Source organism: Phocoena sinus, chromosome X (genome assembly GCF_008692025.1).
Source record: "Phocoena sinus isolate mPhoSin1 chromosome X, mPhoSin1.pri, whole genome shotgun sequence".
Taxonomy (NCBI): domain Eukaryota; kingdom Metazoa; phylum Chordata; class Mammalia; order Artiodactyla; family Phocoenidae; genus Phocoena; species Phocoena sinus.
The window spans coordinates 34,276,621-34,297,218 of NC_045784.1; the positions used below are offsets into that span (position 1 = coordinate 34,276,621).

Genomic DNA, 20,598 nt, shown 5'->3' on the forward strand with positions numbered 1-20,598 from the left:
AGGAGAGACTGGAGTAGCATGTTGTAATGTTTTCTAAGCACAGTCACCTTTATTTTTTCATTCATCCTATTTCTTGGCTTTGCCTTACTCTCTTCTAGACTCTCAGGATACTATACTCTTATAATTTAAGCAGTAGAGTTCTTTTACATATCTTTTATTGTATGATGAATCAGTATGCATGGGATGATTGAAAGGAACATGCTATTTTTTTTTTGCAGAGCAATCTGAATCATAATCTAAAATCCAATAAGTAAATATGCACGTTAAAAATGTGAAACATCACCTGAAATTCGTCACATGTGCTTGAGTCATCAAAACTCATATTAAGGGAGTTAAATTATGTGGATCACCATATAAAAAGTAGTAGAAGCAATTCAATACTTTAGCCTTAACACTAAAATGAAAAATTCATTTCACTTACCTTCTTTGATTTTTTTGTTGATTTACTATCTTCCAGGATTTCTGAAGAATTGCTCTTTGCACGATCATGCATATTTCCTATGATAGGATATATTTAGAAACATTTTTTCTAACTAATGAGAAAAAGAAAAGTCCTGAGGCTTCAGTGAAACTCTATCAACCATGAATTATGGGGTAATACTAAAGAGTAGTGGACAACTACATATTTCCTGAAAAATTAAGGCAAAAATCTCGGAATGACCTGACCAATGTTGTAAATGTTTAGATGACCAGTACTAAGTATAGCAAACGTAACAGTAAATGTTAGGGGAGACTTCTGTAAAATATAAATTACCTTTAAAAAAAATTAACCTCATTGTAGTGAAATTATTTGTACTGAAACGGACATGTCATTTTTTTGGTATTTCAAATTAATCCACATGTTATATAGTTGAATAATGATCTTTAAAGTAGACTCACGCATATGCATCTTCTAATTTTATATTATCAACAACTTAAATCTTACATTTAATTTCTTTTTAACACTTTAGGTTATATGCTAAGAATACTTAGAGATGACAAATATTTTAACATTTTGCTTAAAATATTCTAAAACTTACTACTCTTTTTGCAGAAGTTAGAAGGAAAAATGTATTAAGGGAACTATTCCTTCTTCCGCTTAAGTTCTGATCAGATATCCACTACCACAGACAGTTATTTGTAATGACATCGCAGCAAAAGGCCCACTGTGATGTGATGGTGTGGAAACATAATATAGGGGTCATATAGCAAAAGCACCAATGATTTGGGTGTAGAAACTGTAGGTCCCAAGGGCAGTCACGGTCTCCTCTGTTCTGTGGCACCTGTTCTCTGACACCAACAGCAAGGTTTGGGAAAGGACTCCTCTGAAAACGCCTGTGGTAAGATCAAAGACTCAGGTCTGGGCTCGGGGGGGAAATAACTGGATGGCCTGCTGTGGCTCTAGACCAGCCTGGACATCAGCGATGGGGTCTGGCAGTGCTCACCAGACATATATATCAAGGTCTGGGACAAAAGCCCAATTTAATAATACTGATTGAAAAAAAAAGTAGTAAAAAGGCTGTTCTAAACCACTTAACACTGACACATGAGCAGCCATGAAGAAGCTGTGGTGGTGATCAATGAGAACACATAAGCCTGTGTCACATATTTCATAGCTTATTATGAGGGTCATGTGACAATAAAAAGTGTAAAACAGAATACATACGTGTAAGTCATAACTCTTTAGTTAAAGCACATATATGCATAAATATCTGTATGTACATATGAACGTAGTATTCTATATACCTAGCCTTTTTTTTTTTAGCGGTACGCAGGCCTCTCACTGTTGTGGCCTCTCCTGTCGCGGAGCACAGGCTCCGGACACGCAGGCTCAGCGGCCATGGCTCACGGGCCCAGCCTCTCCGCGGCATGTGGGATCCTCCCGGACCGGGCCACGAACCCGCGTCCCTTGCATCGGCAGGCGGATTCCCAACCACTGCCACCAGGGAAGCCCTGTATCTAGCCTTTTTAAAAGTATGCTTTTGAAGTCAAATGTGCTCACACACCTTTTGGATTTTCACTGTATTCACGAATGGCCCGTTCCTCTCGGTTGGCTTTTGTGTCCTATAAACAATAAAGAAACAATATAATAAAAAACAGACTTGTGCTGAGCTAGAAAACCTAGTCTTGGTTTTAAGCAGCGTTCTAGAGTCAGTCTCTAGCTAACAACATAAACATGTGACAATTACTTCCCTTTGCAGGACTCCTGCCTTAGATGCTGGGTGATTGCTAATGTCTTTCCTAGCTTAAAATTGCACGATTAGGGCTTCCCTGGTGGCACAGTGGTTAAGAATCCACCTGCCAATGCAGGGTACACGGGTTCGAGCCCTGGTCTGGGAGGATCCCACATGCCGCGGAGCAACTAAGCCTGTGCGCCACAACTATTGAGCCTGCGCTCTAGAGTCCGCGAGCCACAGCTACTGAGCCCTCGTGCCACAACTACTGAAGCCCATGTGCCTAGGGCCTGTGCTCCGCAACAAGAGAATCCACTGCAATGAGAAACCCATGCACCACAATGAAGAGTAGCCTCCGCTCGCCACAACTAAAGAAAGCCTGTGCAGCAACGAAGACCCAGTTCAGCCATAAATTTTAAAAAATATAAATAAATAAATAAAGTTCCCTTAAAAAAAACATCGTATAATTAACAAGAATTGTATATTTAAGAATTCTACTCAAAGAAGATTCAGGAACATTAATTGGTATAAGAATTAGCTCAACATTTTATAATGTCAAATTGGAGTTTAATGAATCCTATGCTAAAGAATTTCAGGGACCACCATAACTGGAACTCATAAATGTTCTTTATAAAACAGAATCTTTCCCTCCCTCTTTTTTTTTAACATTTAATATTTAGTTATTTGGTTGTGCTGGGTCTTAGTTGTGGCAGGCAGGCTCCTTAGTTGCGGCATGTGGGCTCCTTAGTTGCGGCTTGCATGTGGGATCTAGTTCCCTGACCAGGGATCGGACCCGGGCCCCCTGCGTTGGGAGCGTGGAGTCTTAACCACCGCACCACCAGGGAAGTTCCATTGTTCCCTCCCTCCGAAAGAAAACAATAACTGCTAGAACATATTTTTTCCTCAGTGAGAGGAAGGAGTCTTGGAAAAAGAAGGAAGCAAGGAAGAGAATGACCTCTTTAGCACAATACCATTTTGTAAATTGAAAAAAAATACACACAAAACAACAACACATGTTTTACAATTACACATTCAAATAAAAGGACAAGCATGTTTCAATGGTTGGCTATGTTAGGGAAAAGGGGAATGAGGCTCAAAGGGAATCAATTTAAATAAAGAGAGAAGCACCTCGCACAGACCAGTGATGATAGTGTTTCATCAATGAGAAGGCAGGATTAACTCAGAGCTCTTTGCAAGAGGTCCAAAAAATGAAATGAAAATGAATCAATACAGTATCATTCAGTTTGGGTTTCTGAATTCCATACCTCTGAAATGAATCCAGAGTAGTGCTAGCAAACGAATGATTTCAAACCTACCGTCTCCTAGCAGGGTCACTCTTCTGTCTGCCAAATGGAAGAGATGTTTTTGGCATCCCTAGCTCCACTTTCAGGATGACTTTCTCTTCCTCAGTGAGGCCTCCTCCCATTCCTCCTATGAATACTTTCTTCTATACCACATCTCTGCAGAACTGATCACAACCTCAAACACTGCTGTGAACAACTTTTATTTGTCCATGTACATGTAAATATACACACGTATGTGTGCACATACACATCTCATTTCTGCCACTAGTACTGGGCTGCTAACATTGTAATTTTATCATTTCAAGGACCTGGGGCTGAACTTCTTCATTAATTTCTCAAGAGTGTACTAAACTGGCCCATATCAATTGATTTCCATTCATCTGAAGAACAGAATGCTACCAAGAAATCTGGAAAGAATGCTAGAGAAAAAAGGGTGTCTGATTCATAAATTTGTCAAAGCTTGTCCTAATAGCACATGAACAAAGTTATTCATGGAAATATTTCTGTTCTCCAAGGAAGCTGGAATCTGCCCTCTGCAGAGACCAGGGGACCCATATGCTTTCTCTTGGGCAGGGTCTTGGGATTTAAGCACTTATCATCATACCTTTTCAATGGCTGTCAATACCTTTTTAACTGAGTTGTCGGTTTCACTGTGGTCGTCTGCAGGAACACTTTTATTTTCTCCTGTAGCTTTCTTCTCGCCTTCTAGATATTCCTTAATTTCCTCATGCACGTCTTCTGGCTCATCATCTTCTGAAAATTCGTGATCCTGTGACAAAATTGATGATCAGGGAAGAGTTAAAATTTTCTTCTTTAAAAAACAGAGATTTGATATTGCTGTCATAAACAATTTATACCATCTCAAAGAACATATAGACTATGAATTCAAATATTAAAGTCAAAGAAATAAAATACTGAATAATCCATGCTGCATATCAAGTTACTATATTACCAAGGATTTCATGCATGTTACTCTATTTTAACATTTCCAATGACTAGGGTTCCCAAAGTTCTTTTTACCACCTATGGTAAGGTTAAAATGGAAAAACAAAATGCTTTCTGGGCTGTCTCAAAAGAATGCTTTTAAATATTAGAGAAGTTAAAAAGCTTTCTATCTACTGTAGCATTATAACATAATCATATGTATATATTACGTTCATTTTCCGAAACATAACGATTTAAAATCACTTCAGAAGTACAATTCACCAATATTCACAAGAGAGAGGTAATTATAATTACTTACATTCTGGGAAAAGGATAAAGGGACACAGGCACTTTAAATTGTTTGCTCTTGGTTATTTAAAGCAGATGGAAAACCAGACAGAGGGAGAACTTAGTCCATCTGGCTCCTATCAAGCTAATCCAAATTACAAAACAGCCTGTCTATGGATTTGATAGACTGGTAATAAATCATGTAATGCTTATTAAGGCAGAAAATACTAGTTTTACCCTTTATTCTATACTGAGATTTTTTTTTGCCATTTCATATTTTGGGTGGAAAACTGCTTATTTATTATCATTAAGAGACTGGACTCTTTATTGGATATTTTTTCCTATGCTTTTCATTTATGTACTTCACTAAAGGCATAATGACCCCTAAAATAGGTGACACAGTAAGCAATCTGTGCCATTCACTCCCTTGAAGAATGTTTTTACAAAGTTCACCTTAACCATATTTGCCTGAGACCATATATGCCCTTTATATCCCTTCAACACTGTAACTAGCTTCTCATGGTCACCTTCCTAGTGGCTATTTGGCTAAGGATAAGCCTGACACCCAACAAAATCTTTACTGGGTGGTTTGAAAAGAATGTCTCTAATAATTAACTCACCTTTTTTTCTGGCAAAAATACAAATTGTGAGAGTGCAGGCTAGGGAGAGAACGTGTTTGTATTTCACACCTTAGTAAAACATATAAGTGGCATCCTCAGGCCAACAGCACTAAGGGTATGGCCTAATAGCATTCCCACTGAGGACAAGCAATCTGCAAGTGAAGCCTTGAGATTTAAGAAAGAGTTTCAGAAGTTACTCTGGGAGGGCTTAACTTAGGTTAATCAAGGTCATGAGGCAGTGCACTCAGGAGGGGAATGTGGGAGAAGGGAACAGGGTACCAGGGTAGAGAGTTACATTAAAGGATGTGCTACATGTTTAGGTTGGGTAGGGTTAACAACAAGGTAGCTACCATTTACCAAGAACTTCTAAAGCTTTCTTTTTCTTCTGCATGATTTCCCCTCTAAGTGACATATCATGGCTAGCCAAATGCACGTTATGGGTAGCTAAAATGATCAGAGATCATTTTACTTTGGAAGGGAACGGGAAGCAAGATTACTAGATTTAAGACTTAGGCCTGATAAACAGATGTATTCGTAAATGTACATATATGAAGGCCAACTAGAAAGAACAGAGCTCCCGAGACAGAGAATTTCAGACTCTGCCCACTTATCTCCCAGAGGGAGGGTCAGCGAGCTGTAGTCTATCAAAGTCCTCATTACTTGGACAGTTTGGCAAATCTAGGACCTGGGTCAATTCCAGTTGTGCTAGTTTACTAAGGTAGTAATGTAACCATAGGATATCATGCTATTATAAAAAGAAACATGGAGTTATAGCTTATTTTAGAAATAAGCAAAACATCTCTTTTATAATGAACTACAATTTTACTCATTAACTTCATGTAAATCTATATCAACAATATATCACTTTCTAAAGTTTGAGAAAGCTCTTAGAAAATGGCATCTGCAGTAGAAATCACATCATCAATCATGACACTTTGCACTTAATTAAGCACATTTAAAATTAATCTACATATATCTGGACAACTACTTTAAGTCACATACAGCACTTACCTTCAAACTGAAATAATTTAGGAGAGATTGGCAGAATACTGTCATTTTATAAAAAGAAAGGATAAAGTTTAAATACATTCTTGTCACCAGAACCACATATAATGTAAAGAGGTAATCTGGAGTGGTCAGTGGAAGTGCATCTGGTGTTAGGACCCCAGCGAAGAAGTGAATGGGCCTGGCTTCCACCAAAGGACCCTTATTTCATTGGTCAGACACAGCATGGGGAGCTGCAGTCTTTGGTCTGGCCCAGGGCAACACTTTTTACATTTCTTATGGGAAATACCAAGAAACCAAATGTTCCCATGAGGTTTCAGTTTGCTTAAGAAACAACTACATTGTATGCTTTAAAAACTAGAGGCTGCTATCAGAAGTCTGCCTAGTGGTCACCCTGGAGGGGGTGGCGGATGGGAAATGGCTGGCAGGGGATTGAAGGGGAGCTTCTAGGGAGCTGAACTGTGCTTTTCCTTGATCTGGATGTTGACTATATGGGTGTGTTCAGTTTGTGGAAAATACATTGAGCTATACATGTATGAGATATATACTTGTCTATGTATTAACGTCAAAAGAATTTTTTTTCAAGTTGACTATAAAGTGTAAAATTTTGTGCTACAATTCTGGATTCATGACATGCCTCAATGTCACACTGGGTAGAAAATGTTTTCCAAACAAGTTAAATAGAGCATAAAACTTCATATCTAAGTCATTGGGTGGAAAGTGTATATTTTAAAATCTCAATTTCAAGATATGTGTTTTTAGGACAAGAAGAGCTAACATGTAAGTTCAAGTTTTAACTACGCTAGACATCACTGAGGCAGGAGTGGAGAGTGGGAAGGGCACTAAATACAAAGACCTAAACACTGTTTTCCAAAGCCTTGCTCTACTACTCTTGGCCTGAGCAAGGTACCTACTTAATGTATTTCAGTCTATCTGTAAAATGGAAAAATGACATTAGCAACACCTACCTAGGAGGGTTTGTATCAAGATGAAAAAGATTGTTTACAGAGAAAATAATATGAGCAAACAATAAGTACTTGTATATAAATATAAGTGATTTTATAAAGGCCATTCTATAAAAAGAATCCCAAGTATGCACTGAGGACTGTCAAAAAACAAGAAGCTTGGATGCTTTTTGCCATGTCCCAGATCTTATCAATAGAAAATAGTTCACTTAAAATGTACACTTCTTTGCTCTACCTTCTCATACACATCCCTTTATTCTCTGCCAGGTGCCCGGTAGCTAGAGCAAGCGAGGGAAGAAGGCGGACGCCTGTCAGGAGCAGCCCCTGGATGGCAGGGAAGTGGGAGGTGGCCTCAGCTGGGCTACTGGCCAGTGTTGCCACAGGGCAAGATATTCCTAGACCCTCAGGTTTTCCAAGAGAAGTCCGGAAAAATATTTTTTCAATGTAAAATCTCCTGGTATTTCAACGTTGGCATCTGATTCAAATGTTTAAAAAATCACTATGTATACCAAACAAAATAAGTCTGCAGGCCAGACTGCACCCATGGGCTGCCAGTTGTGACTTCCAATTCTTCACTTCTTAATGACACTACTTTATAATCTCTAAACTTTCCCTTCTTTCTGTGTGCCAGTCCCTTACTTCATTCCTAATCCTGTATTTTTATCACCAAATATATTACAGTTTGACTCTGATAAGTGGCCTGCAAAAATGAATGTAGTGCTCAGGGTACAGAACATCTTGCTGGTTCACAGTTTTATTCTTGTTTTCAGTTTTACTCTATTATTTTCCCCCTCCTTTTCCTTAGATGATTTATCTTCCTCTTTATCTTAAACAAATGCATGATCCGTGATTACACTTTATGTGTGAATTATTTTTTAACTATGTGATAAAAACATTAGGATACAGAGGGAAATCTGTGGTCCGGTGACAGCACTAACATCTAAATTTAGGCTAACCATGTGAGTACCATCAGCCTCTCGTCGTGGTTCAAATGTTGAGGGGCAGTATTTGACCCATGTATGGTGTGTAATGATAGTTTCACTCTACCCCATATTTAAGGGTTATCATTATCCACTTCATTTCCATGGATCTACCTCCATAAGCTAATTTTTGGGGGGTTGCTACGCTGTATTTAAACGAAAGTAAGGTTTACAGGCACATGAAAGTAAGTTAAACTCATGCACATCAGCCAGTGACTTGGAGATTCATGAGGGGAGCACTGTGCCCGACTTGGTATGATCAGAGAGGATAACTAGAGTGATGCAGGTTAGCATTTGCTGAGTACCCCTAACATGTTCTATGTGTTAACTAACGTAAGTATCAAAAGACCCCCCCCTTTACTAGGGGGATATAAGACTCAGAAAGGTTAAAAAAAAAAAACGTTCCAGGTGTCCACTCAGCTAATCAGTGAAGGGCTGGGTTTGGAACTCAGCCCTACTGGACTACAGAGCCCATGCTCTGAACCAACTCTGCCCAAATAATCTGCAGACCATAATGGCTGCCCTCAGAGTTGTTTCCTCACCACCCCGCCCCACCCACAGATATTTAAAGCATTGCATACTCCTCTTTTTCGTTGATAAGCTCACTTCAGCAATACCCTATTCTTATGTAACCATTGTATATAATAACAGCAAATAAAAATTTAGAATTTTTCCCCCCAGAGCAGCAAAGTCTCTGGAACATACATCTCCCTTCCTAAATTGAGAAATATGCCAGTAGAGCTCTTTGATATTTATTTCTCAAAACCTAGTTCTGATTCTATGTCTCTGAAAAGCGGACTTCCTGGACTTCACTCTTTGATGTCAACGTGGGCCCTGCCCCAGATCCTCTCTGCAGCCCTCCACTGCTCCTTCTTCCTTGGTTTTGGGGGCCCCTCTGTTTCTTAGAAAGTGTTCTTACCCTTCCTCCTTCTCAGGCTTCCCTTTTTCTTTTTTTTTTTTTTTTTTTTTGCGTTACGCGGGCTTCTCAATGCTGTGGCCTCTCCCGCCGCGGAGCACAGGCTCCGGACGCGCAGGCCCAGCGGCCATGGCTCACGGGCCCAGCCGCTCCGCGGCATGTGGGATCTTCCCGAACCGGGGCACGAACCCGCGTCCCCTGCATTGGCAGGCGGACTCTCAACCACTGCGCCACCAGGGAAGCCCAGGCTTCCCTTTTTCAACCTCCCCTTACCTACTGATGTTTCCCTGAATTCTCTTCAGTTCTCTTTTCACAATATGAATGCTGCCTCTCATTCAAATCCACAGTTTTAACTACATTTATAAGCTGCTGATACTCAGCATCTTCCCTGAGCTCCAAACCCAAATGTGTATGTATCTGCCTGCTGAACATATCCTGGATCAACAAGCCCCCAAGCAGTCTCCTCAATCTGCCCCTACTCCTCAGTTCTCAGTCTCCGTGAATGGCACTCTTTCTTCCCAATTTTCCAAGCCAGAAATAAGAAAAGCTTGGACTTTACCGCCCTCCAAGCTCCATATCCTTACTAAGCTCTCCAATTCTATCCACAAATCTCTCTCAGTAATACAGGTCTGCAACTCTCCATCCCACTGTCCTAGTCCAGCCCCTCTTCAGTCTCTGCCTGGTCTACTGTAACTGCCTTCTGACTGACCCTGGTCCTGTTCCCTTCTAATCCACCCTCCATATTGCTGCCAGAATGACGCTACAAAAGCCCAAGTGTGATCATCTTACTCTTTTTTAACATCTTTTACAAACACGGAAGCTCTTGTGCCCCTCTATCCAGGTCAAAGGATACTCTAGGCTGCAGTCACACGGAAACACTCTCCTGGCTTCTGTCAGCCTGGCTCTCATCACCCTGCCCCCTCTTTGCCTGGATAGGTTTTACTTTTCATGACTCAGTTCAAGTTTCACCAGCACTCCCGGAAGCCCTTTCCTTGTTTTTCCCAGTGGCAGCTGAAGTGCCACCCTTGAAGCACTCTACCATGCTGGTAAATTTTCCGGTCAGCCTGTAGAAACAGCCAAGAGTTCCTTGAGATCAGGAGCCATATTTTACAAAAAGCACTTTCTTCTTATTAACTAAGGGATTTAATGGAGGAAAGCCATAGATTTGTTTCCAAATCATATTTTTATCTTTGGGCAGTCTTGGCTAATAACATGGAGGTGTCAAGAAATATAAGGGCACTGTTAAGCAACAGTTAAGGCAGAGTCATAGGAACTCTTTTTACCTGGTGTTCTTTCACGAAATCTATACCTACCTAACATCCCTGATAGGTCAGAGGAGCACAGGAAGTTGTGCTCCTGCAGCCCTCACTGCTTGAGATCCACCTGATTCGGGATAGCTTCTGTTCTCTTTTTGGTGCTTGGTACATAAATATTTGTTGACTGAATAATATGTACCAACCATAAGTTATGTGTCAGGTACTGGGCATATAATATCACATTTAACTTTCACAATGGAAAGAATGAAGGAAGGAATTACAGCACCTTTCTCCGAGGTAGCATTTTATTTTTAATCTACATGTATACAGAAAACTTATTTCTATAGTGAAATAATAGAAAACATTTCAATTGCACTCACCTGGAGTGCTGCTGGTCAGCAGCAGCAGATGTTTCTGCGGTACTTCTTTGTAGCTTACCTTATTTTTCTGCCAGAGTCCTCATTTGAAACTGTAATTCAATGGATTCTACATACACAACTCACACTTGCCTCAAAAATGGTGACTGATAAACTACAGTAAAGGCATTATCAACCAGCAGATGGGGACAATAAAGGAGGAACTAGTTATTCCAATCTACTTAAGCAACTATTAATTTGGGTCTGAAAATGACTAGGCCGGTGCTCTTTTGACCAGAGTACCAGGCATGCATGAATTACTGCTTCTAAAAGAGCACAAAGATTTTTGGGGGCCAGGGAAATGTGAAGAAATGGGTAAGAAATGCTGTTTACAATTGGTTATCTAGACTGGTTCAATTCTGAGATGCACATATTTTAAGAACATCATTTCAGTATTGCTGGCTAATTATCTCTTCAGTGGAAGATGAATGCCCATACCTTTAACTTGAGTTTAAGAGTTTCTCATCTCCTTGGAGGTTTTTCCTTTATGAACTCCACTTCTGTCATCCATCTTATTTAATCTTAAGTCTACTTCTAATATAACCACGTTTTGCACCAGATTTAACAACACAGCACATACATTTTAATCGAAGTATTAATTCAATTCTACTAACACTAATGAATGTGGTAGAATTTGCTAGAATACTGCAATGCCAAATCCGTATATTTGGTTAGTCAGTGGAAGCTACCAGAGAGCCTTGCAGCTAAGACAAAATTTATAACTACTCCTAGGAATTTCTTCACTTCCTATCCTAGTCTTTTTCCTCATATTCTTTCTCACTCATGAAAAATCAAATGTGCAAAGAATTCAACTACACAAAATTCATAGGATGTTTACCATCACAATCCTCCTTGATAAAAGTAAGTATAAGAAATTCCTCATGTCTAAGATATAGAAAGGACTGGGGAAGGAAAGCTATGAATAAACAATAATGAAACAAACTAGCTGCACTACATACAATGGAATTACTCTAGTGGAAATCTAGCCTCTCTAAAATTCAATATCTAATATTAGTTTCTCTTTTCACAGACAACTACTGACTGTATACATTTAATTTTTATTTTACTTGAAACATTCTGACAAACAGCAAACAGAGAATTACAGAAGAGTGAATGAAGAATACATTGAAGGTAAGTAATAGACACTGGGAATGGCAGTACTGGGAATGAAGGTCTGACAGTACAGTGAAAGCTCAGAAATGATAGGAGTTTAGAAGCACAGAATTACAGAAGACAAAAGACACTAAAGGTGTCATAATTTTTTAAGAGTAAAGAACATTTCATGGAAAACTAGATTAATTGTAAAGTATAATTTTTTTCCTTAAAAAATTTTCTTATGCAAATAACAAACACGTTAGAATGAAAGAACCTAAGAGTTACAAGGGGCTAACAGTTATCATATCATCTAATCCATTCTATTTTACAGATAAGGAAACTGAAGCCCAAAGAGTAGCTTTGCTTGGCAATAAATACTTAAAGTTTTTCACACTTTTACAATATACGTTCATCCCCATTTCATTAGATATTCTGTCATTTACCAAACAGTAACTAAAAGAGACATTAGAGTCTAAGCTCTGAACCCAGCTGTCACTTTGTAGATTGCTGCAAAAAGGACACATAAAAGGTAAAAAGACAGCACTACTTTTTTAAAAAATGTGAATTCCTCATTTTAGCTTTAGAATACCACCCATTCTTATAAAATTATTCTATACGGTAGGGAAACTGTAATCATAGACTGAAAAAACTATGCTACCATACTTATAAGAAATTAGACGTTTTTATAACCCTTAAAGATCTGTGCCATTTTTAAAGGGACTTACTTGTATACACAAAATACTTTTACAATATACTCGTTTCCTAAAACTGTCTTTAATGAGGAATAATAATATTAATTATATACTATGATCTTTTGATATTTTCTACTTATATATTTATAATTCAGGGGAAAATACACCAAAATATTAGTTTAAGAGAAACCAAAATTTACCAGTGCCTCAAGTTATCTTTATCAGTTTCTACTGTACCACAGGTAAGGTAACCATGACATAAAATCAATATAACAGAATGAGTGCCTATCCTTCATAATGTGTTCAAGTTGTTTGGCTGGACATAATCAGGTCCAATTTAAAGTTTGTTACTTCAATTCCAAATAATGTGGTAATACATTATTCCAAAATGTTTTGGAACCTGGTGGCCCATTTTCTGAGAATTGTTTTGACTGCACTGGCATTTTGAACCTCTGTACTTCATGCTCTTTCCCCTTTCCTTCCCTGTTAGTAATAAACTTTTCTGGATATGTTTTATCTTTGTCATATTTCACAGATCCTCTCATCTTGCTCCCTTTGCTGGATTCTCTTCCTCCACCCTGCCTTCCCTGCCTTCCACTTTCTTCATTGCCTCTCTCCTGGTACTTTCCCTCCTCTTCCTCATCATCCTCCTCTTCTTCCTTCTCCCCTTCTTTCTTGCTGTTTTCTTCCTCTTTCCTCTCCCTCGCTGCCCCCTCCTTCTTTTCCCTTTCCTTGACTTCCCCCTCTCCCTCTTCCTCTCCTTCCCCCTCCTCCCCCTCTCCTTCTTCCTCTTCTCCTCCTTCTTCCCCCTCCTCTTCTCCCTCCCCCTCTGCTTCCTGCCCCTCCCCCTCCTCCTCTCCTTCCTCCTCCTCCCCTCCTTCCTCCTCCTCCCCCTCCTCCCCCTCTCCTTCTTCCTCTTCTCCTCCTTCTTCCCCCTCCTCTTCTCCCTCCCCCTCCTCCTCTCCTACCTCCTCCTCCCCTTCTCCTTCCCCCTCTCCCTCCTCCTCTCCTCCTTCCTCCTCCCCCTCTTCTTCTTCCTCTTCTCCTTCTTCCCCCTCCTCTTCTCCCTCCCTGTCTGCTTCCTGCCCCTCTCCCTCCCCTTCCTCCTCCTCCCCTTCTTCTCTTTCTCCCTCTCCCTCCTCCTCCTCTCCTTCTCCCTCTCCTCCTTCCTCCTCCCCCTCTCCGTCCCCATCTCCTTCCTCCTCCTCTCCTTCTCCCTCTCCTCCTTCCTCCTCCCCCTCTCTTTCCCCCTCTCCGTCCCCATCTCCTTCCTCCTCTCCTTCTTCTCCTCCCTCCTCCGCTCCCCCTTCTCCCTCCTGCTCATCTACTTCCTCCTCTCCTCCCTCTCCCTCCTCCTCTCCCCCCTCTTCTTCCTGCCCTTCCTCTTCTCTTTCCTGCCCCTCCCCTTCTTCTACTTCCTCCCCCTCTCCTTTCTCTTCTTCCTCTTTCCCTTCTCTCTTCTCCTCTCCTTCTCTGTCTTCTCCCCCCTCTTCCTCCTTGCCTTCCTCCTCCTCTCCTTCCCCCCCTGCTTGCTCGCTCCCTTCCCCTTCCTCCGGCCCTTTGTTTCTTTCCTCCTGATGGCCCTGTTCCCTCTCCTTTTGCTCCCATTCCTCCTCCTCTTTCAGGTCTTCCTCTCCCTTACTCAGGCTCTCCATTTCTCCTCCTCCCTTGTCTTTCTCCTCCTCCCCCTCCTCACTTCCTGTTCCACTCCTCTGTTCCACTCCTGAATTACCCTCCTTCCCGATTCCCTCACCTCCACCTTCAGGCACGTGCTCTGCCTCTCCCCCTGGCTTTCCCTCGCCTTCACTCACCTCTGCTCTGTCTGTAAGGTCATCTGACAGGAACTTTGCTTCCTCTTCCTCTTTTTCTCCAGGCACCTCCTCACTTATCTCTATCTCTTGCTCCTCTTTTCCACTTCCTTCTGAATCATCTTCTCCTTCCTGCTCCTCTGGGGTGTCTGATATGTGGTCACCCTTAAAACCATATTTTGCCATGTATTTGGACATTCTGTGTTCGATCTCTTCCTCATGTCCTTGTTCAATAAATTTTCTGCTATACCGCAAGTTTTGGTCAGTTTCCACTTCATCCTCTTTCTCTCCACTGCTAAATTCTATTGACTCAGGCTGCTTGAATCCATCAGCTGTACCCTGCTGACTTTCACTATCACCTTCCAAGTAACTGTCTGGCTCCTCCATAGATTCTCTTTCACTGTCAAAGATCATATCTCGCTTGTTACTTTTACTTTCCTTAACAAAGTTTTTATTTTCTTCATCCTCAATATTCATGTCTCTATTTGGTAAGTCGTCAAGGAATGTATCAGTATTTCTTCTATTCTCTTCACTTTTTCTTATATCATTCAGACCTGTCATTTTCACCAGACCAGTTTCCTTCTCAGAGACTATTTTTTCCACTTCTGAATCCTTCTGACTTTGTCCTTCATCACTTTCCTTTTCTATTTCCTTACTCTTAAGTGGATAGGCACCATGCTTATTTTCATGTCTAAATATCCCTTTTTGCAAACTCTCTGCACTGGTGTTGGCCTGAGGCCTTTGCTGGCCTGAGTTGTTACCTACGTCCTCATCTGAAAATGCTTCCATAGTCACAGCTGCTTGCATCATGTACATTCCTTTTGCCAAAAGTTGTTTATACGCTTTCCCTTCTTTCATCTTTTTGGACATCTCTTCACTTTCATATTCATTACTACCGCCATTTTCGGTATGAGCTGTATGCTGCTTCAGTTTCTCAATTGTTTCTTGTTTCTGTAAATTTTTTCAAGTAATCGTCATACTACTATTAGTTGACAAAGGTAACTTATCTATTATAAAATACTGCCAAGATTCTACATTATTATAAATTTCACTAGAATAAAAATGCCCAGTTTTATCAGACATTTTGCTCAGATTTTGGGTTCTTTGGGGGGATAATTTATGCCACTCTCTAAGTCTGTGGAACATCTAATTTTGATTTAGTAACATTTATCTGTGTTTAACTTTCAAATTTACCACCTGCCTTAACTTTGCCATTATGCACAGTACCATCAATATTTATTCTCTGCCCCTTTTCTTAATCTGAATCAATTCTTAAATATATTTCCAGACTGATTTTGCAAAATATTGCTAAAAAATGTATGGTTTTCTACCTTTCCTATCGTTTTGTCAAATTTTGATTGGTCTTTTGATTCCATGAAATTCTCAAAATTAAAGAAAATATGAAATTTTTAAAAATTTGAAATAATGAATAGCTTATTTCTAGAAGAAAAAAATCTAAAATGAAAACTATAAATGAGAAAGTTCCTTGGTGGCCTAGTGGTTAGGATTTGGCGCTTTCACTGCAGAGGCCCAGGTTCGATCCCACATGCCGCGGCCAAAATACAAAAAAAAACCCCAAAAAACAACAACAACTACAAATGAAATGTTTTTATCAATACACTAGATAATAATTAATATTTTTCTTTTCTAAACAAAATCCTTTGAGTTCTCAAATTTTTGACCCTCTTCCTTTTATCTACTATATTCTTTAATTATAATAATTTGCATATATAAAAAACACTATGAGAAAAAATACTTAAGGTAAAATATAAGATTTTATAAAAACTTTATAAACTTTTATAAAAAACATATAATGAAACATTGAGATTTTGATGATACATTAAGAATATGAAATTCATTTCCTGCTGGACAAAATAAGGCAAAAATCAAATTGCTGACCTAAATTCTACAAGCTAATGTATTGAAACAGTCAATGAATTTGGGCCTCTAGATAGTAAAACATCACTAAATCAAGTTTTATAAATTGTGACGAGTGCTAGGCCTAGGAAGAGGTCATTTTTCGCTAAGTAAATTATTAAAACAGCACAAGTTAAAAATTAATATATAAAAAATACTATAATAAATCTTTTTCTATTCACTAAAAATACCTAGGCTTGGTAGGGCCTCCACTTAAAAGGACTATGTGAAGTATAAAATACATGTCAGTTTAAAAGAAAGTGCTTTCCTTTTCTGTTTGTTCTAGGTGTCTTCTTTAAAAAGTCATGATTCTTTCAAGAGCCCTAAGAGAGACAGAGGCCCAGCTGCCAGAAATAACTTCTAAATGTATGTGCCTAGCACAATAAAGCAGCACAGAAGAGGCAGAGCCCAGAGTCTAAGAGGAAGGAAAGACATACAAAAGATGTCTGCTTGGAAGTATAGTCAAGTCAATAGATCAGTCAGTCACTGAGCTTCCATAACTGTGTTAGGAGAAAAGCTCTCCCATATGCAAAAAGAATGCTGTTATTCACCATGGCTCTCAGTAAAATATAGATAGGACTAATGAGGATTGGCACTAAATTTTTATAATTTAGCAAGATTCTCTTGGATTTCAGTGACTTTGATTTTAAGGACTTTTATTTTAACAATGTGGCAAAGGCACTTGAAATAGAAATTAAATGTTTTCTGCAGCCTTCATCCTTCAACTTACATTTCTCTAATTTACTTTTCTAATCTTCAACTCTTCATCCTTTCACATCACTGGTCCTTAAAGCCAGGAAAAGCAAATGACTTCAGGACAGGCCTTTATCTCTCCAGGGTTGTGAAAACCAGAATATTCCTTCCTCTTGCTATTCATTTGTTATTCATTAAAGGTCTCTCTTTATCACCCACGCATAGTTTCTGACTAATTTCCAAATGTTTAATCTTGTTTTTATGCTACCAATTCCTTGATAAATTAATGCCTATTCCAAACATTGTAAAAGCAATTACCAAATATCTCAACTAAACCCACAAAATTTTAGAACTAGAAAAGATGTTAATATCATCCTGTAAGGTCAGCAAGGTAACTCACCCAAAGTCATACTCAACCAAAGTGTGAGAGGCACTCATAGACAGTAGCCTCTTCCAACACTTAAGAACTGTGATAAAAATCTTTTGCCTTGACGGTAACAAAGTATGGCTATCGTCACTTGTTAGTGATTCCAAAGAGCAAATTTCGGCAGTGACATTCCGCCACTCTTGTTGCATCACAGAAAATACACACCAACAGAACAAGCCCAAATTGAGGCTCTATATATTGTATCCTTGTCTTTTAAATCCTAAAGTAAGTGAATGCTTACCTTTCTTGTGTTCTTTCCAGAAACCTTTCAAGAAAAATATAAATAATTTAAAGTATTCTTACCCATCATAGTGAAAATAACTCTCTATATTATACCTTTTGTTTTTGAACTGGTGATAATTTTAATGATTTTTCATTGGAATTCAGGCTCATCATATGTGTCTGAAATAAATTTTAAAAAATATGTTCTAAAAAGAATGAAGACTAGATATATGATTATATTTTTATACATATGATTATATATTTATATATATGTATATTGATTTTTTAAAATATATAAATGAAATTAACACAAAACAGTTCATATAGTCATATAATCAACTCTCAATTGCATACTAATAATGTGAGAGTTGAAATGAATTTTACTGTATGTAACCTATACCTCAATAAAGCTGATTTTAAAATAATGAATGAAACCAAAACAAAAACAAAAGCTTTTCTATGTATATAACGGCTTAGGAAGTAGACATACATATACACAGACATACACATACAAATACATGAGGAACTTATATCTATATCACATAAATAGGAAAACCATTACCATATTTAAGACATCAGTAGTTTCTCCAAGGCTTTCTGAATCCTCTGCTGAAAAACTGTCTGTCTCTTTCCCTTTGGTTATTTTACGTTGAAAATAATCTGAATGATTAAAAGAGAGAAGAGAAAACAAGATTTCAACAGAAAAGTGAAAGACAACTAGACAATAAACAGAAATTATTCTGTAATATAAAAGTACAGTTATAATTTTACTAAAGGTCCTTAAACCTCCTATTAAGGGAACTGAACAGAGTTCATTCACAGTGATAACAGGTTTTAAAATCTTTTTGAAAATTTAAAAACTCTGACACTGATGAGATAACAATTGCTTCATTCATGTGAACAGGCAAACATTATTCTTTTGGGGTAAATACTACCCCGGTATCAAGCACTGTGATGGCTAGACCCCAAAAAGATCCCCAACAACCCACATCCTCTGCTATGCATACCTCTGTGGAGTTCCCTTCCACATTTTACCAGGTTGGTCTGTATGGCCAATAAAAAAAGCAGATATAATTGTGATGCTATTGTGGCTTATGTCTCAGTTCTCTCTCCCTCTCTCGCTCGCTCTCTCTCGCGCGCGCACACACACACTTTCTTGGAAGCCATGTCGTGAGCATCCCCAGGGAGAAGCCCATGTGCTGAGGGAGTGAAGCCTCCTGCTGATGGCCACGTGAGTGAGCTTGAAAGAGGATCCTCCAGACTCAGTCAAGCCTTCAGATGACTGCAGCCCCATCTGACAATGTGACTACAACTACGTGAAATACCCTGAGCCAGAACCACTCAGCTAGACTGTTCCTGGATTCTCGACCCTGAGAAAATGTGTGAGATAGTAAATGTTTGTTGTTTTAACCTAAGTTTTAGGATCATTTCTTATGTAGCAACAGAAAACTAGCACAAGGACCTGGAAACTTTTATAGAAAACTGCAAGGTTATTACATCATAAAGAAGATAATTAAAAGTTACAAGCTTTATTTGACCTTACATTTTTCTCAATTACCATACCCCCATGTAGCACACATATACTTATTTGAGAGGAGCTCCTTAATGAAGTCTTCACTAAAAATGCCAGTCCACAGTGATCTCTCCCTTGTAAATTCATTCAATTCAAATGAACAAATAGTCTGTCTTTATTCCATGCGAGGTATTATGTAGGAGATACCAACTTAAGTAACTACTAAATCTTAATGAACTTATAGTCTAGAAGGGAATACAAAACATATTACATAGGGGAATGAGAAATCACATCCAAATGTTGGGAATCAGGAAATGTTTCACTAAGGAGTTACAGCGAGTGATGGATAAGTAGAATTCGGAGAGGCAGAGATGGAGGTGGATGGGGAAGAAAATAAGCCTAGTGCTAAAAGAAGCTGTGGAATGGCTTGTGTTGAAGGCTTACCGTGTACTTGGAACGTATGCTTTTATACATGTCAGGTTAATGTCATGACAATAAGAGAGCTAAGTGTTATATCCCCATTTCACAAATGAATAAATTAAGGTTCAGTGACTCTTCTGGTGTCAAGTGTCAATCTCAAGTCTGCCTTGACTTCACAGCCTTTCCACTCAGTCTGACTGCGAAGAGCTCAGTTTGATTAAAATCAGGGGTCAGCAACCTTTTTCGGTCAAAGGCCACATGTTAAACGTTATAGGCTTTGAGGCCATACAGTCTCTGTCCTGATTATGCAAACTCTGCCACTGAAATGTGAAAGTAGCCACAGACAATACATAAATTAATGGGCGTGACTGGCTTCTAATAAACTTTATAAAAACCGGTGGCTGACAACCTGGAAGAAATGGACAAATTCTTAGAAAAGCACAACCTTCCAAGACTGAACCAGGAAGAAATAGAAAATATAAACAGACCAATGACAAGCACTGAAATTGAAACTGTGATTAAAAATCTTCCAACAAACAAAAGCCCAGGACCAGATGGCTTCACAGGTGAATTCTATCAAACATTTAGAGAAGAGCTAACACCTATCCTTCTCAAACTCTTCCAAAATATAGCAGAGGGAGGAACACTCCCAAACTCCTTCTACGAGGCCACCATCACTCTGATACCAAAACCAGACAGAGATGTCACAAAAAAAGAAAACTTCAGGCCAATATCACTGATAAAACATAGATAAAAAAATGCTCAACAAAATACTAGCACACAGAATCCAACAGCACATTAAAAGGATCAAACACCATGATCAAGTGGGATTTATCCCAGGATTGCAAGGATTCTTGCAATCAATCAATGTGATACACCATATTAACAAATTGAAGGAGAAAAACCATATGATCATCTCAGTAGATGCAGGAAAAGCTTTTGACAAAATTCAACACCCATTTATGATAAAAACTCTCCAGAAAG

General features: G+C 39.0%; 1 protein-coding gene across 3 annotated transcripts in view; it reads right to left on the bottom strand.

Annotated features, from left to right (window-relative positions):
• The window catches only part of RPGR (retinitis pigmentosa GTPase regulator), a 61,965-nt gene that overhangs the window by 13,541 nt on the left and 27,826 nt on the right, over positions 1-20,598 (bottom strand). The window contains exons 12-17 of one of the 3 annotated variants that reach the window (XM_032620092.1): positions 18,244-18,341; positions 17,796-17,861; positions 14,426-15,373; positions 4,083-4,226; positions 1,986-2,043; positions 422-498 (exon numbers count right to left, since the gene is read on the bottom strand). In XM_032620092.1, coding sequence (XP_032475983.1) covers positions 422-498; positions 1,986-2,043; positions 4,083-4,226; positions 14,426-15,373; positions 17,796-17,861; positions 18,244-18,341 — 1,391 coding nt within the window. Of the gene's footprint in view, positions 1-421; positions 499-1,985; positions 2,044-4,082; positions 4,227-14,425; positions 15,374-17,700; positions 17,725-17,795; positions 17,862-18,243; positions 18,342-20,598 lie in introns of all 3 variants that reach the window. The other 2 variants (XM_032620091.1, XM_032620090.1) reach the window with 2 other exon arrangements.